The sequence below is a fragment of the Coccidioides posadasii genome, chromosome 2 (assembly GCF_018416015.2).
Source record: "Coccidioides posadasii str. Silveira chromosome 2, complete sequence".
Lineage (NCBI taxonomy): Eukaryota > Fungi > Ascomycota > Eurotiomycetes > Onygenales > Onygenaceae > Coccidioides > Coccidioides posadasii.
Genome location: NC_089408.1, coordinates 7,328,369 through 7,345,181, shown reverse-complemented (window position 1 = coordinate 7,345,181; position 16,813 = coordinate 7,328,369). Strand labels below are relative to the sequence as shown.

Genomic DNA, 16,813 nt, shown 5'->3' with positions numbered 1-16,813 from the left:
GTTTTGACCTTGACTATTTTGGTCTGCGGAGTGTTGACCGGCTAAAATAGTCAAACGAAACACGGTTTTCTTTGTCAATGGCATGCCAGTGCCGGAACTGTTCGTGCGGTCGGTCTCACGGTGATTCTTGACCTCTGCATTTGTCTCACCAGCCAACTACACATTTAACCAACCAACTACTCTGTACAGTGTGCTCCCAATATGGAGTTGGTTGCGGCTGATGGTTTCTGACCGAAGAGTTTCCAAACGTTCGACAACTTCCCCCCAGATCGGCTTGAAACTTTGACTCGTGGCCGTCGCCAACTTAAAACCCCAACTCCCTGCAAGTAGGTCCACGCAATGTACTTCGGAAGTTGATCGCAGCCAATCGTGTTTCACCAGGCCTCTTCGCCCCGATGGGCGCCCGTGTCTTGATCGATGGCTCCCCGCTAGTCATGCTCGACAGCCATCGTGAGCATGGTGGCGATATAATCATGCGGCTGGCCTCCAGCCGGGGCCGTCTTTTGTCAATCGTCTCGAATTCCTGCTGCTTTGCCCAAAATTTTCGCTCCCTACCGCCAGATAGGGAGCATGTTGTCCATCGACTGAGCAAAGAGGGCCACACGATGCTACGCCAGGCACTCCCCTTGACCATTTCTCGCCCGTGACATCCTTGGTTCTCTTTCTCAGTCATCTCCGTTGAACGGAGATTTGATCTGCTGGCCTGGAGGATGGCTTTGGGTCCTCCCGTGGCAAGTGATTCCGGCAGAGGAACGCAATTATGGGTAGTAGCTACCGTCATGGTTGTTGTTTCGGGCTTTTTTGTTTCTCTGCGTTTGATCGGGAGATATTTTCGGAGTATGCTTTGGGTGGATGACTGGGCAATTGTTGCAGCACATGTATGAAACCTTGAAGGTTTACTCTTAGTATTGTTATACTCCCCCATTGCTAATAATAACCTAGCTGTTCTCAATCGCATTTTCCGTGTGCAATATTATGTGTAAGTTCCAGGACAATGGAATGAGCCGCCATAGAAAGACTTCGCTGACGGCCCCTAGCTGTAAAGCATGGCTTCGGCAATCACACTTGGGAGGTGCCAAAGCCCGAAAGAATTCAGGCGTTGAAGGTGAGAGCTTACAGCATACCATTCCCTCTCGCCTCCGTGGCCTGCTCTAATCTTTTTTGATTTGCTCCTTTTGCGTCGGGTGCTATGGTTATATACAAGGGCTTACGTGAGATGCAGTGGTCACTCATAGTGCAAGTGATATACAAAATCGTCATCTCGCTCACCAAGGTTGCAATCTTGCTCCTCTACCTGCGACTCTTCTCTGTGCAAAAGGTTTTTCGCTGGCTATGTTACGCTCTCATTGCATTGACTGTTTTGTCGGGTATTGCGTACACGCCTCTAACAATCTGGCAATGCTCGCCGGTACAAGCCTTTTGGGATCGTTCCATTCCACACCAGTGTATCGGAAATCAGCACTGGCGACTGTCGTATTCAGTGATAAACATAGGCACTGACTTTTTAATTCTGTTTCTCCCGATACAACGGATTTTTTGCCTCCAGCTAGAACGAAGGGATAAGATTGCGTTGATTTTTATCTTTTCTTTGGGTGCATTGTGAGTATTGCCCTCCCGATGCATGTGTGAAACCCACAAAATTAACCGGGCTCCTCTAGTGTGTGCATCATAAGTGTTATCCGAGTGACAACCATTCGCAGGGTTGGCAAGCGGAAGGACCCGTTGTGTCAGTCAAGCTACCATCGATTCCTGTTTCGGCTGTCTTATATTCTAACCGACTCAACTCCAGGGAACACATTTCCACTCGGCTTGTGGAGCGTTGTTGAAGTCAACACGGGCATTGTCTGCGCCTGCATGCCTATGATTCGCCAGTCACTTTCTGTACTGTTTCCGAAGCTATTTTCACGCAATAAAACTCGCCCTAGCGGCCGTTCCTTGAGCAAATCTGCCAGCCACAGGTCCTACGGGCTGACAAACGGTGGGTCGACAATGCCTACTGCTGCCATATGTTGGACCAAGCATGAAGAAGAGAATATTTATATGGCATCTATAAAACCAGGGAGAGAATCGCCAATTTTCCGGACAGAGAGTGAAGAGAGGATTATTGGGCCCGAAAATGCTGATCCGAATGATATGCGGATATTTCAGCGGACGGAAATATCAATAATTGACTCGAGTAGAGCATAGTAATGATTGATTGTTGTGTTTTAACGTTTAGGGAACTGAGAAGTTCAACGTTTTCACGATATTTTTGTATATGTTCGATATCTAGGAATGGCTTGTTTCTCAATTTATATACTGGCGCCAAGTGGTTCCTGTGTTACGCTGTGGTGCTTTCAGCAGGAAGGAGAGTATAAATGACTGTTAATCAGCTCATGAGATAACCACTAGTCAGTCTTTCCTCTCTCTTCAACCGCCACCAATGTAGGATGTTTTGTTTTCAAGTGTTGATTCAAATTCCACGTCCTAGAAAAGCCCTGCTTATGACGTTTACATTCTTCCACGGGACAGAATACTGCATGTTCTTTTGGCCTATCAATATATTTTGGGACCGGCGTATCGTCATCGACCATTGCTGCGTCATTCTCTTTGCTATCTTCAACGTACTTCCAGGACGCTGACCCGTCCTTGTCCTGTTCAAGCTCCACTTTGCCTTCCTCCAGAGTTTGGAACAGCATATCCTGACCAAAGAGGTCTGCACAGCGCCGCGCGGTGCGCATCACGGCTGGATTAGGCCATCCCGCCAGCGATGCAATCCCTAGAACATCACTCCAGTCTCGGAGTCCCAACCGGATCTTTCGTGGATCGCTACGTTTTAATCGTTTTCTGCTCTTTGGAGGGATAGGCGAGGGGCCCGACCCATCTCCATCGGCATGGGAGCTATTTGGGTGAGAAGCCGTTCGTTTACGCTTTCTTCCTTCATAGAGTGGGGTCGGGGTTCCCTTCGTATTTTCGTCTCCAGTTTCGTCTCCAGACTGAGCCATATCAGTAGCTGTAAGATAAGCTCTCCGGGCATGGTAAAGGTTCAAGAATAGATCGTCGAGCTTGCTAATAATGTGACGAGCTTCCGGGCGCATAATCCGTTTTGATTCCTCATCGTCAGCTTGTACCACCGGGCGGAGGGTTCCCGCAATGCTTGTTGGATGACCTCTTTCATCATCTTTTTCTGATGGCATGGCTTCGCTATCAGAGCCGGGATTGGTGTCCTTTCCTCGATAGCAAGCCGATTTCTGGGACCATTCCCGGTATTCAAATCTTTCCTTTGCGAATTTCATCATTTGGGCCATAAGACAGTCCTCCAACTCTGCACTTGGCCGCGAATCGATTTCGCCCCGTAAGGTCCAGTCTTCATCCTCGTCTCTTATCACCTTTTCCACAGTCCTGGGCACAATTTCTGTAGGCAAGGGCCACGCAGTCCACGTCCTACTAGGCGCAAATATAGAGAGCAGGTCTTCACGGTAAATCTCGTTTGCATTGTCGATGCGATCTTCTTCCTTGTTGTTTTGAGATCGTTCCACTCTTACTTTCTTTGCTCTTCTCTTCAGCGCAAAAGCATTATAAAGATGCAGTGATAGGTCTCTTGCACGTATAGTTTCTAGAGCGGTCACTTCCTGTCTTTCACTCTTGGTCCACGAGAGCCAGGACCGTCGTGAACCTTCGAATCTGTTTGGCCTTTCAAGAGAGTCACCCTCGGATGACAACGAAGTTTCTTCATCGCTGTTCCCTAACCAATCCTGAGGTTTGCTGTGTACTTCGCGTTCTTCGACAAAGACATTGACCTCGTCGTCATAGTTTTCATAGTCTAAATCATCAGGATCATCTTGCTCGGGGGGAAACAGAGACTGCAATGGAGCATCTTGAGCATCCTGAGTATCTAAGATGATTTGTTCCTCTTGGGTACCGCATGACATTATCGGAAACTGAGTTGTTCTCCGTGGCCGGGAGTAGGGAGCTCACACGAAGATGAATTAGGCGGGCGATCAAAGCTGTTGCACACAGTCACAGCTAGTGAGTCAATGCAAGCATATTCGTGGAATCTGCAAAGCAAGTTTTTTTTTTTCCCGATCACTATAAAACGGCCCCTTGTCTTCCCAGATAATTGCCCCGTGATAACTCCCGACGATCGAGGACGGGGATCGAGGAAAAAAGTGCCGAGACTCTTGTTAAGACTAGCGCAAACCCTAAATAAAGCTTTAAGTCATGTGATGGGGGGCTTTTTTTGTCAACCTCAGTTTTGCCAGAGGTTCACTTCTAATATCTAGAACACAAATGGAAGCTGGAATTAATCGAGGGCATTGTCACGGACGGAGTATTGACGAAGGGAACGGCATTTCGATCCTGCGGAGACATACGGAGTACAATTACTTCCATTGACCAAACCACTAATGACGCCTCAACGAGCTTTTCTAATCTGGAAGAGCAGCTATGTAATCCGAATCCGAGGTATCATAAACTAGATTCCTCAGACACTTCTTTATCGGCCTTTCGTTCCCTGTTCAATCTTTCTCCTCTTCCGCCTTAGCTTCTCTGCTTCTTCATCCTTTTTCTTGTTAGAGTACAACATCTTGTCGAGCAACTTCCGCTTCTTGCGACTCATCATCATCTTTTGACGCTCAAGTTCTTCCTGTTCCTTCTTCTTCTGAGCTGCATGTTTCTTAGCCAGGGGTTTCTGTTTCTTTGATTTTTTAGAAGAAGTTCCAGTGCCGTCTGCCCCTGTGAATGGAAGTCCTGCGGCTTCAGCTTCAAGTTCCATTTGGTGTTGATTCCGTGCGGCTTCCTCGTCGTCCTCTGACTCAGACTGAACATCCGCCGCTTCATCCGAGCCACCAAGCTCTCGAAGCGCATTGTCCTCTTCACTTTCCTCCTCGTCATCAGAGCCGGGGATATCCACATCCATACCACCATCAACAGATTCTTCATCCGACTCGCCAGCCTCCGAATTTTCTGTTTCCACCATCTCCTTGTCCATGGAGAGGCCTTCGACCTCGGACTCTTCTTCCTCATTCTCCTCTTCAGCTTGTCTTTCGGCCTCGCCATCACTTTCTTGTTCTGCTAAACTGAGACGAGGATCGTATTCCCCCTTAGAAGCTTTGACCCAAGGACTGAGATGTGGAGGAAGCGTGGCACCGGGAGCATAAAGATCGGGTCTTAAAAGCTTGCCTTCATTTACACAGTCCCAAACCCACTGCGGTTGTATGTACGTTCTGCCGGGTATCCTTGTTCCAGGTCGTACTCTCGGCGCCGTTTCGGCCCCTTCGCCGGGATTTTGGGGCAAAGGGGGGAGAGCAGACTCAGGAAGAGGGGGCCTGTCGACGATTTGATGTGTTATTCGAGGGTCTGTTTCGTCATGTGTGAAGGCTCCTTCACCTAGGACCGCATCCCAGCCAACTCGCTTGCATCCGAATGCTCTCAGCAAAAATTCCAAAGGTCCCCGTGGTGCTTCTCTAGAGATGAAGAAAGTGAAAGAAGCGAACAAAGAAGCCACCTCATTCCCACTCATTTGTGGCTGTGGCAGAGTATCAGCCTCTGCCGCTGTTGTTTTGAACTTATCGATTGCATCGACGTTATCCTCCACATCGACCGCTTCATCATCAGGCTCATTGTTGAGGGTCGTTTCCTTGAGAATATTATCAACTTTGGCCTGAATGTCATTCGCAGCTGAATCACTTTTCGCTAGCTGTCCATTTGTTTGCGGCTCGGATGATATAGCCTTCTGCATTTCACCAACTTTTCTGCCCTCGAGGGTGAAAGCGGCCAGCTCGGCACCGCGTTCATCGCTCCTCGAGTCAAACTTTGGAGGGTATACCAATCCAATCGAAGTGTATAGACGGAAATTAACGAAGCCGAGAAGCGTGGTGTAAAACTCAACAAACGTAGCCATAATTCTGTAATCCACATCCCCCGTGACTTGTTGAACGAATCGATACGGTACCAGCCACAAAATATCTTGCCCTTGAATTGTCGCCTGATAATATATGCCCTTAATGGACAAGAAGGATTTTCTGACGGAATTTGTGGCGATAAGATAGTGTTGGAACTCGTGGCATAGTCGCTGGCACAAGGCAATTGTTTTGGGTGGGACATTGGCCGTCGAAGGTAAGTTAGCGAACAGGAAGAGCAACGATAAAGCATCGTCGAGATCCCGGAGAGCATCGATGAAAGTTGGATAGCGTTCTTTCACAATATGATCTAGCGTGATTTTCGGAGCATTGTTCCTTTCCAACCGAGCAGCATCGCCCACATCTCCACGTCCTAGGGACCTGGCAATCTTTTTTGAAAGAGCCTTTTGGTCCCTAAACTTCTTGAGAAGAGGTTCGTGGAGCAAATATTGAATATCTCGCGTGTAGTAGAACGTCGTGCTCGGGGTCGAGGTTTTGGATGCTTTCTTCTTGTTTCGCGGCTCGCGAGGATAGATACCTGCAATTCCAAATCCTTAACTACATCCCACCAAATGTCTCATCCGAAATCTACCCACCTTTAAAGATACATAGTCGGCGGAAGTCAGGTAGTGAGATCTGAAGCTTGCGCACCGCTTGAGTTCTGGTGATATAATTTTTGGCCGCTCCGGAGGTTCCTGTGATACAGTTAGCTATCAACATCCGCCCCCAAAAAAAAATAACAGCCAGATGCGACAATACCCTTCTTTTTTATTTTCGCCATTTTAGCAACTTGAAAAGGCGACGGAAGCCTTGAGTGCTACAACAACCGGTGAAAATGCACGATGCGCAATGGACGGCCACGGCGAAATAAATTTTTGGAAAAGCTTTTGGTGGCCCGTGCCCTGCCAAGCCCTTTGCTGCCAGCCAGGTACTTATCGCCGGATCAACATTGACGGAGATCATCATCAGCGAGCGGCATGAGATCGCGACACTTGAAGAACTGAACAATGCCGGTCGACAGGAGAAAGGTTTGGGTATTTGGGAGTGCTTTTCTTCTGCGACTCCTCCTCATTGTCTTTTTCCCCGGCCTCCCCGATCTTCTTACAGGTCGGGTTGAAGTTTCAACTCCAGTGAGCAGCTTCAAGAGGTGTAAGCCTAAGATGCTCCGTGAAGCGCAAAGAATTGCCGTTGACGCATTCGCATTGTAGTACAAGAAGGCCTTTTTCTATATAAACGCAATGTCTCCCCTTATGATGGCGGTGTTTTTCACCAGGTATCTCGACCCTCCATATTCTGTACCCATAGGAGCTAACTCAAGCTTGCACTCCAGGCACCCATCCTCCTCCCAATCTTTTCGCTACTGCCTGAGCCTCGCGATTACCAGCTTATGACTGGACTCGTGTATATTGTTCTCGATCTTCTGAACGCCAATGCTTTAGGACGTATTGCCAATTCAGACGAAGCTGTTGCTCCGAGGTTGTACACCTCTCCAAGGAAGCATATAAGATGGGATGGGACGGCAATTGCTGCTGGGTATGCTCCTATTTTGCGCACTCTGCTAGGCGACTTACTGATTTGCTCTCACAGATATCTGTTTAATCCATTCACGATCGCGTCCTGCCTCGGTCGCTCCACGAACGCGTTTACTAACTCCGCGATTATTTCTTCTATCTCTAACGCCATCGCCGGCAATAGCTTCAACTCGATGCTGGCTTTGGGATTGGCTTCCTACATGTCACTCTACCCGGCACTCCTCTTCCCACCAATGGCCCTACTTTGCTACGATCGATACGTCAGGAATGGAAAGGCCACTAAAGGGGCTATTTCATATTCGCTAGAACGACTCTCGATCCTTGGCGGAAGTATCGGAGTCCTCTTATACATTTCGTATCTTATCGTCGGCCAGTCGTGGGAATTTATACCTGCAACATACGGCGTGCAACTTCTGGTTCCAGATCTCACCCCTAATGCTGGGCTCTGGTGGTATTTCCTTATCGAAATCTTCGACCCTTTCAGGGAATTTTTCCTAGGAGTGTTCTGGTTGCATTTGTCTGCATACGTCGGTGGTTTGACTGTTCGCATCCGGCGCCAACCATTATTCGTCATCACTACTCTTTTCGGAATTTTCGCTATCTTTAAACCCTATCCCAGCATCTCGGACGTTTCGATCTATTTTGCGTTCCTGCCGCTCTACCGACACACATTTCCTCGTAAGTATTATCTCCTCTGTCAACCTTGCGTTGCTAATCGATTAAAGTTATGCGATATACGTTTTTCGCGGTTTCCGCCCTGTTGTATGCAAGCCTCTTGGGTCCAATATTTCACCATCTTTGGATCTACGCGGGTTCGGGGAACGCAAATTTTTTCTATGCGATAACACTTGTATGGAGCTTGGGGCTTTCGATCGTCGTGGCCGATTCCCTCTTCGCGGTATTGAGAGATGAATGGGAGCAAGAGAGGCCCGAGATGAGAGGAAAGGACGCGAGGCAGATTTAGATGTCTCGCGGTTTGGCTTAATATAGTGTTCTTAGGCAGACTTTCCGATCGCTTTTTCCTCGTTAGCCTTGAGCGGTTTGGAAAACACCATATAATCGAAGTCTTTCACATGGCCATTTCTCAGCTTCATTGGTCTGGGAGAGAACTCGTCCTCAGCATATCCCAGTCGCTCATAAAATTTTATTCCGGACTTGTTTGACTTGTATACCGTCAACATTGCCTTTTCAAGCCCAATGTTTTGGCCAATGTCCTCATATATGCGCATCAGCTGCTTCCCAACACCCTTATGCTGGAGTCTCGGTGTCAGATGAATTTCATAGCAATAAAGGACTGGTAACCCGTCCTCATATGTGGTCATAAATGAAAGCATTCCTCCAAGATCACTATCCTCCACAGATTGCTCCTGGACTTCCGAGGTCTGGCCTTCATTTTTCTTACGAAGCAGTAACATGTAGCGCATATCGACGAGTTTCATTTCAACCTTCTTTTTCGCCGGAGACCATCCGTTGCGTGAATTCTTATATGCTTCAGCACTGGTGAATTTGATCAACGCAAAGCATGCGTCGAAATAGTGCTTTGGGAGGGTAGATGATGTGTGCATTTCAACGGAATATTCTTCGTGTGGTTCATCCTCCACTTTGCCGACCGCGTTTGTTACCTGGGCGTCGGTTTTGGGAGAACACTGCACTCGTATAGTGTGTCCCAGGACATTGGGAGGAACATAACGGTTGATAAATTCGTCTAGTGATAGGGAGTTGATGGTTTCCACGAGACAGGGCTTTGTTGCTCGTCGTGGTCCTGCTTTCGTTATTAGTATTCCACGGCGGCCTTTAGGCATGGACAGGAACACACTTTTAGTCGTAAAGGCTCTGTTCATTTTCCTTGGGGTACACGGTTTATCTATATCTAGGCTGTCAGCAGAAGCCGAATGGCAAATATCCTCCCGGTATTTTCGCTTTCGCGTTGACAACCTGGCCTCATTCTGTGGAGTGATGTCAGACCCTGCGGCAAGGGCCATGATGCTGAATAATGTGTGCGCGTTGGCTCGATGCGATGTCGATCGCATGCTAGGCCTTGAATACGAAGAAATCATTCAATTGTACTGAGTCTGGAGGAGCTTTTCAGAATAATTCTTCTTCCGCAACACATGGCCGAACTTAGCTTAAAGGAAAGTAGAGTTCGCGTCACACGTCTTAAACTGCAAGAATAAAGTTCTGTCAAATCCAGCAAACTCCGCCCAAGCACTTCCAGAACGTTTTAGCTTTCCATAGGGTCACGTACTCTTGGGATCATACTCCGTACATCAGTAGTCGAATCTCGTGGGACAATTGACGACAGTTCGCTATGGTGGGCGCAGAGATTTTATTTTCGAGGCATTGTAGATAATTTCCAGTTCCTCATGCGCGGAGCAAGTTTCCTTTCCGCAGCTGTGGCGAGACCGTCCCGGTTAAGAAAGCCAGCAGTAAGCTTAGAACATGTCTGACACTCCTAACCTATTGCCCCTTTTAGGCCTAAAATCCACTGTGCTAATTGCCCATTGAGGTACAGTTTATTCAGCGACAGCGCGCGCTTAAGCTATGGCGGGATATAGTACGGGGCATCAACAGTGTGTCTCCCCAAGATCCTACAGAATGCTTCAGAAACATTCTAATCTGTGTTAAGAAATTCCCCCCTCTACGACCAGAGATGAGCTACGGGTGTTCGCCCGTCAGGAATTTGAACGTAATAAGAATGTAAGAGACTTGGTAGGTATGCCGTGCTTTGTGCAATTTCTTCCGGGCTAAGCGAGCAATAGGCACACATCAGGTATCTTATATCGGTATGCTAGTACTACACACTCTTAAAGAATGGAAGCGTCCCGGCTGACAGTGGAAATGTAGACGGGAAAGACGGAGTTTGACGCGATGAGACGATATATCGACGAGCAATCTTCGTGATTATCCCTATTATTAGCCTCGAGGAAAAGCAACACTGGGAAAACTGAAACGCCAGCAAGGTTAAGCGGTTCCAAGTGCAACCTTCAATATGCGCGATCATGCCAATCTAAAAGAGATGGAATAGCGTCCAAAGTGAAAGAGAAGAATTTTTACCCATGTCATACCAACGCCTACCCAATGATGTATAATGTACAGTTATTCGGGGAATATATCCAACCAAAGAATGAAAATCATTTCTCCTTCACCAAGTTCTTGACAGCATCAAGGACTCCAACATTTGACTTCGCGTCTCCCTCTTGATTCCCGGCCGACTCTCCCGCAAGTCCTTTGGACACATCTTTCGGCTTCATCCCAGCTTCTTTTGCCGCCCTTTCGACGGCGGCATGTCTCTCTCTCCAGTCTCTATCTTCCTGATCTCTGATCTCCAGTTCTCTCAACCACGCATCACGCTTAGCCTGGCTCTTCTTCTCCTCCATTGCCCGTTCTAGCTCTTTTCGCTGCGCCCGCTCTGACTTGTAGTATATTCCACCAACGACGACAGCGACGAGCGTGAATGCTTGCGCGTAGATACGATAGCGGAACATGCGATTGAGCTGATCAGAGTCGCCGGCCTTCATCGACTTGTATGCTCGCCACAAGGCATAACTAGTGGCAGCACATCCTACAGACGTTTTGAACGATCGCCGTGATTAGTCCATTGGAGTAAAAGATATGAATCGGGGACCATTAGAAGAAGGACAACCGGGGCGAGGCATGGGCACGATACCTAAAGGGATGAGAGGCTCTTCTCGCAATCGCCGTCTTAGCTTCACCCACGGATTCTCCTCGAAGAACTCGCTGTCCAATCAAAGTCAATTGTTGGTCGGCCTCCGCAAACAGAGATGTGATGGGAACTTACGGGTCTGAGTCAAAAGATGACGGCAGAGGCTTGTCGCTCATGCTGAAAAGAAGGTATGTGTGTACAATCGATAATCAAAGCTGGGGAAGAATGCTCGTTTTCTGTGTGTTGTGTGCTCCGTTGCAAAATATTTAACGGGATCGGGGACCGGAGAGTTTAGGTGCGGGCGGCGGCGAGGTTGTCGCGGAAGCCCAGTTCGAAAAGCTTGATGTGGGGGCCACGGTCCAATTAAGCAGGGAGAGCACGACGCCTTGTAGTATGTATGTACGGAGTATGTGTGTCTATATATTTTTGAGGTAAGGGAAAATTAGACATACAATCCAATTAACTATGTATGGTGTGCCAAAATACCATGATACTTAGTTACCAGTTAGGAGATCATCTCTAATTAGCTACTGCGTGGTTATTTACTAACCAACTAACTACTTCGTAGTGAGTGCATTCCCCCGGCAGTCAAATCGGGTTAACCACCTACTTTAACAGAACAAGGCGAGGAAAAAACTGTATCCCCGACTAGTATTTCTCCAAATGCCTTTGGGATTTCTCTTCTTGTGGGAGAAGCCTGGGCGAACCCTTTTGGGCCTTGGCTTCCACTTATACAGCATCTGATCTTGGGCTTCCGGCTTCATTGGTCAACTTGGCGGTTGTCCCGTCGGAAATGTTGTCTAGCAACCCCCCGGAGCTAGCGTCACACCTGCCAGTCACAGGAGGATGACTGAACGTACTGTCCAAACGCACTCGACTATAGGGCTAAAACGCGCAGTTGTTCACAATTGAAAGCCGAGCTATTCATTATATCGGGTTGAGTAACCATGGCGCGGTTGATCCAATTGCTGAGCCATTGCTTATATTCCCGGAATTCAGTTTTCTAGGACGCTCGAGCAGGAACGGGATTGGATAGCATGCCTTCGATAAATGATAAATCGGGGTGTTCATTCGCAAGTTTCTTCGCCGTCCTCAGGTCATGCGTACCAATTCCGAGCGGTCTCTAATTCTGTCGTTACTATATGGGATACGGGACACCTCCCGATGCCTTCAAGTCGAGATAATCACTTCCCATCTCAACGAGGGAACTCGATATTAAGGCCAACTCCAGATATAGAAACCAGGAAACAGAGTTTCCATCGCTTGGATTCACCGCGGAGAAATACTTTGTATCTTGGTATAACTAGTCACAACCTGGAATTATATAGGGAAAGAAAAGAAGGTTAAATAAAGTGGACTGTCATTTCTGGGGCTCAGACTTCTCGTGTCCTGATCCACAATAAGACATGATGTTTCGCTTGTTTCAAGGATAACTACCTATGGTTACATCTGCAAGGACTGTGAATAAGGAATTGTTCACCTCACGCAAGGCTAGGCAAAGGAGAGATTACATCTTCTGGTAGCACCTTCAAGCTGTGATCATTCAAATCAATGGCGCACATGATCTCAAGCAGTAACTCAAAGAATAGATGGGATTCAATTGCTGGGCCCCGTCATCAAAGATAGACCACGGCATCCGGACTTGGGCAAAGGAAAATATGATATGGATGCGAGCAAGGCCTGTCGAAGAAGCTGCTAGTCTTCATTATACAGTTCTCTTAATCCTGCTATGAGATTACTACCCCTTTATGAAGAGTTAACTAACTGGCTAAAAAGGATAGTGTACCCCGTACTCCGTACATACATTGGCCTTCCACGGCTTCAATGGCTTTGTCTGGTGGGGTCCGGGTCGGCGAAATTAATCACGCGAACCCATCCAGTTGCCCCGAGTATTCTCATGAAATGGAGTAGTTACATATGTTTGAGCCTGAAAGTCTAAAGATGCCACAGCGCTGTCTCAGTGAGGTTGAAAAAGAATGCTCACTTGACTCCTGATTGCATACACACTCTCTAACTAAGTACGGCATAGTTAGCGAACATTTCTGCAGTGGAAGGCCCAGAGCCAGCAATAATGCCTGTTCTTGTGATGGTGTCGCCTTCGGGGGCGCGAGCATGGCTGAGAAGTGAGCATGATGATGTCCACGATGTCAGCCATGTTGCACCCTCCCCCCCACCACCCGGAAGCAATCGGTGCAGCTCAATTGGCCAACAGGCGCCCCTTCGGCACTTTCTACGGTTTGGCACAGGGGCCAGGCCCGACCCGGCTGCAGCCCGACATTAGGTAATCGCAGCGAAGCTTCAAAAATGTGGAAAACCACAGCCCACCGAGTCCAAGGATCAGTCATCGGCTCCTGAAGCTCTGGTCTCAGTTGACTGGCACATGTATATAGATACGCCGTACTCTGTATATATACTGCCAATCCCTCCCGCCGCTCTCCGGCGGACGAGCTTACGGCTTGGTCCCGAAGCTATCTCTCACATCGCACCCAATGGCCGGCGTCACTACCACAAACGGGGCCTCAAGGCCCAGCACCCCTGCATTCAGCAGCTTGTCCTTGACTGAGTATACCGCAAATCCCACCCCCCCTTCCGAAAAATGCGTCCACCAGCCAGACTGGGATATCCCTGACAGCCTTCTACTGCCCAATGGCTATCCAGATGTACTCTTCTTCTCGAGTCCGTGAAGTAGGTGAATTTCTTGGCTGATCGGATATAGTACTTACGACTCATCCTGACCTCCCGAGTCTACGATGTTATCAAAGAATCACCCCTCACCCATGCGGTGAACATTAGTAACCGCCTAGAGTGCAGAGTTTCATTAAAAAGAGAAGATCTGCTGCCGGTCTTTAGCTTCAAGCTCCGCGGCGCATATAACAAGATGGCCCATTTAAGCGATGAACGGCGATGGAAGGGAGTTATTGCATGCTCAGCAGGTAAACCATTGTCCATATTTCCTCTACTATTCTGTTCTTTCAAGCATTAATGCTGTATAGGGAACCACGCTCAAGGTGTTGCGTTCTCCGCCAGGCATCTGAAAATCCCAGCAACAATCGTGATGCCATCTTGCACCCCAGCTATAAAGCACAAGAACGTCTCAAGATTGGGGGGAAATGTGGTGCTCCACGGATCAGATTTCGATGCGGCAAAGGAGGAAGCTCACAGGTTGGCTAAACTCCATGGCCTTACGAATATCCCGCCCTTTGACGACCCATATGTGATTGCTGGACAGGGAACCTGCGGCATGGAACTTTTACGCCAAGCAAACGTGCAGAACCTAGAAGCAGTGTTTTGCTGCGTCGGTGGAGGTGGCCTCATCGCCGGTGTTGGAGTTTATATCAAGCGCATTGCACCTCACGTCAAAGTAGTTGGCGTCGAAACATGTGATGCAAATGCCATGGCACAGTCGTTGGAAACAGGCAAACGAGTCACCTTGAAAGATGTTGGTTTATTCGCCGATGGCGCTGCGGTCAAAATCGTTGGTGAGGAGACGTTCCGTCTTTGCCGAGAGGTTGTAGACGAAGTGATTCAGGTTACAACCGATGAAACATGCGCCGCAATCAAGGATATTTTTGAGGACACCCGGTCGGTCGTGGAACCAGCCGGTGCCCTTGCTCTTGCCGGGCTTAAGAAATACGTCGCTAAATACCCGTCATCGAACCCTAATCGTGAACTGATCGCTGTTGCGTCCGGAGCCAATATGAACTTTGACAGGCTGCGGTTCGTGGCAGAGAGAGCTGCACTAGGCGAGAAAAAGGAGGCCTTACTGAGCGTCACTATTCCAGAACAGCCGGGCTCGTTCGCGAAATTGGTTGAGATTATTATGCCGCATGACATTACAGAATTTAGCTATCGCTGTGCCACAACAAGCTCTGCAGACATCTTAATGGGCATATCCCTTTCTGCGTCCACGGGGATGGCTGATCTCGCCGATCTGAAGTTACAGATCGAAAGGGACGGAATGAGCGTAACTGAGGTAACCGATGATGAACTGGCCAAAACACACATTAGATATTTGGTTGGCGGAAGAAGTAACGTCTCAGACGAACGCGTTTTCATGTTTGAATTCCCAGAACGACCAGGAGCGTTGGCCAGGTTTCTTACAACACTTCGCCCGCATCAGAACATCACTCTATTTCACTACCGCAACTATGGCGGGGATGTTGCAAATATCCTTGCCGCTGTCCAGTGCCCACCGGACGAGGCACAGGAGGTTGAATCATTTCTTCGAGACCTGGGCTACCCCTTTAAAGATTGCACCGGTTCGCCAGTATATCAAAGGTTTCTGAGAAACCATTGATATCATACTTATCGCAAAATATGACCCATTGGCTTTATCTTAATTGTGTTGCAACATCTGATATGACAGGGATGATTTTGGCAAATTCCAACTTGATTTTCTCGGTATGGCGTTGGCTGGAGGCATGTCGTACTTTGATATGCCAGCGGAAAAATAGAAGCGGACTAACCAAACGATGCGGTCTCCTCTCCTTCTTTCAACCGAGATCACCAATAGCATGGATAGTCGGAGTTACCGGTAATTCAGAGCAGCATTTTCATTTAACTCCAACTTTGTTCAGGGACCTCGTTCTAAGTATTTGTTGAATGCATCATATGTGCGCAGCCCTCGCGTATGTCGGTCCAGATATTGACATACCCGCCTAGACTTAAAAGCGAGAAGTCCTATCAGTAATCCCATAGCCATACTGTACCAACGATACCAGTGCCTCCTCTTCTTGGGATGACCTACAAATAATCCAAAAAAACATAAAAATAAAAAATAAAAATCTCATTTGTGTATAATCTCCCATCACGCGCCGAATCCGCTATTATTTCAGACCGCGTAAATGAGCCCGCGAGCGATGGAACTAGGTTTCTACTTCGTTTCGGAATAAGCTGGAGGGGGATCTGGCATGCTCGACTGCAAGGGAACATGATCGCTCGAACCACGCCTTCTGCGGCGTAGGAAAAGTACAACTGCAGCGGCAAGCCCAATCGTTCCTACGGGCACACCAATTCCAATGCCGGCCTTGGCGCCTTTTGATAGAGGCTTTTTCGGGGGCGGCAGGTTCAACGAATCCGTGGGGATGGGGACAACAGAGCTGTCGGTTGCCTGGAATCGAACCTGGATTGGGGTCGCAAACACTAGGTATTCGGATTGCACTCTGGTCGTTGAACTGGTGGTGTGTGTGGCCACCGCCGTGGGGGTGTTCAGCCAGCTCAAACAGAATGGGTACTCGAAGTTGTCTGGGCAGTCGAAATACCTGATTATTGAGCAATCATTGGTGAGAAAAGGGATCTCAGCTCACACGTCAACAGAGTCTCACCTCGGGCAGCAGAAAACGGTCGTTTCATGTCTTTGTCTTGTGGTCGGTAGCGTGCAGACTCGATTGCCTGAGGGACACATCCCGGGGCTGAAGTACCGGTTGCTCGCCCATCCCTCTGGGCAGCATTCATTGCCGCTTGGGCCTTCACAGCCCAACTCAAGGTCAATACCCCTCCTTGTACGGATTTCCTCGAGGCATTTCGACGGAGCACTAAACTGGGTGGTAAGAGGCCCGATAAGGGTTCGGACTGTATCTGGGGGGGGCTCCGTCTTTTTTCTCGAGTGAACGGTCACCGTGAAGAAGAGGACAAGACGCCAGAGATATTGCATCATGAAGGGTACAAAGATTTCTTGCTTGAACGCTGACGACGGTCGTATCCGCGCAAAGAATGTCAGCGCTGCATTTCAGGTGAAT

The 16,813-nt window shown here is 48.5% G+C and overlaps 9 protein-coding genes across 9 annotated transcripts; 4 read left to right on the top strand and 5 right to left on the bottom strand.

The window, feature by feature from the left end:
• Positions 1-408: 408 nt before the first annotated feature.
• D8B26_004819 (uncharacterized protein) lies at positions 409-2,187 on the top strand (the record flags this gene model as incomplete). Its single annotated transcript, XM_066124607.1, has 6 exons — positions 409-878; positions 943-979; positions 1,038-1,105; positions 1,223-1,599; positions 1,659-1,726; positions 1,790-2,187. The coding sequence occupies exons 1-6, from the start codon at positions 711-713 to the stop codon at positions 2,185-2,187; spliced, it is 1,116 nt and encodes a 371-aa protein (XP_065980688.1). The 5' UTR covers positions 409-710.
• Positions 1,979-4,123, bottom strand: D8B26_004818 (uncharacterized protein). Its single transcript, XM_003070568.2, has one exon. The coding sequence runs from the start codon at positions 3,909-3,911 to the stop codon at positions 2,388-2,390; it is 1,524 nt and encodes a 507-aa protein (XP_003070614.1). The 5' UTR covers positions 3,912-4,123; the 3' UTR covers positions 1,979-2,387.
• Positions 4,124-4,271: 148 nt separating this feature from the next.
• Positions 4,272-6,700, bottom strand: NOP7 (mRNA-binding ribosome synthesis protein nop7). Its single transcript, XM_003070567.2, has 3 exons — positions 6,639-6,700; positions 6,476-6,574; positions 4,272-6,417 (listed from the first exon to the last, which is right to left on the bottom strand). The coding sequence occupies exons 1-3, from the start codon at positions 6,658-6,660 to the stop codon at positions 4,475-4,477; spliced, it is 2,064 nt and encodes a 687-aa protein (XP_003070613.2). The 5' UTR covers positions 6,661-6,700; the 3' UTR covers positions 4,272-4,474.
• A 149-nt stretch (positions 6,701-6,849) lies between these two features.
• Positions 6,850-8,659, top strand: D8B26_004816 (uncharacterized protein). Its single transcript, XM_066124606.1, has 4 exons — positions 6,850-7,028; positions 7,088-7,152; positions 7,210-7,412; positions 7,467-8,659. Exons 1-4 carry the CDS (start codon positions 6,887-6,889, stop codon positions 8,254-8,256), a joined length of 1,200 nt encoding a protein of 399 aa, XP_065980687.1. The 5' UTR covers positions 6,850-6,886; the 3' UTR covers positions 8,257-8,659.
• D8B26_004815 (uncharacterized protein) lies at positions 8,407-9,393 on the bottom strand (the record flags this gene model as incomplete). Its single annotated transcript, XM_066124605.1, has 2 exons — positions 8,407-9,173; positions 9,228-9,393. The coding sequence occupies 2 exons, from the start codon at positions 9,391-9,393 to the stop codon at positions 8,407-8,409; spliced, it is 933 nt and encodes a 310-aa protein (XP_065980686.1).
• A 302-nt stretch (positions 9,394-9,695) lies between these two features.
• On the top strand, positions 9,696-10,412 carry D8B26_004814 (uncharacterized protein). The gene is made up of 5 exons (XM_066124604.1): positions 9,696-9,852; positions 9,924-9,981; positions 10,038-10,120; positions 10,171-10,194; positions 10,256-10,412. The coding sequence occupies exons 1-5, from the start codon at positions 9,775-9,777 to the stop codon at positions 10,310-10,312; spliced, it is 300 nt and encodes a 99-aa protein (XP_065980685.1). The 5' UTR covers positions 9,696-9,774; the 3' UTR covers positions 10,313-10,412.
• Positions 10,413-10,414: 2 nt separating this feature from the next.
• On the bottom strand, positions 10,415-11,339 carry RCF1 (Respiratory supercomplex factor 1, mitochondrial). Its single transcript, XM_003070564.2, has 3 exons — positions 11,211-11,339; positions 11,079-11,149; positions 10,415-10,973 (listed from the first exon to the last, which is right to left on the bottom strand). The coding sequence occupies exons 1-3, from the start codon at positions 11,249-11,251 to the stop codon at positions 10,543-10,545; spliced, it is 543 nt and encodes a 180-aa protein (XP_003070610.2). The 5' UTR covers positions 11,252-11,339; the 3' UTR covers positions 10,415-10,542.
• Positions 11,340-13,511: 2,172 nt separating this feature from the next.
• D8B26_004812 (uncharacterized protein) lies at positions 13,512-15,657 on the top strand. Its single transcript, XM_003070563.2, has 3 exons — positions 13,512-13,735; positions 13,792-14,008; positions 14,069-15,657. Exons 1-3 carry the CDS (start codon positions 13,565-13,567, stop codon positions 15,370-15,372), a joined length of 1,692 nt encoding a protein of 563 aa, XP_003070609.1. The 5' UTR covers positions 13,512-13,564; the 3' UTR covers positions 15,373-15,657.
• A 291-nt stretch (positions 15,658-15,948) lies between these two features.
• D8B26_004811 (uncharacterized protein) lies at positions 15,949-16,529 on the bottom strand (the record flags this gene model as incomplete). The annotated part of the gene is made up of 2 exons (XM_066124603.1): positions 15,949-16,319; positions 16,400-16,529. The coding sequence occupies 2 exons, from the start codon at positions 16,527-16,529 to the stop codon at positions 15,949-15,951; spliced, it is 501 nt and encodes a 166-aa protein (XP_065980684.1).
• Positions 16,530-16,813: the final 284 nt, after the last annotated feature.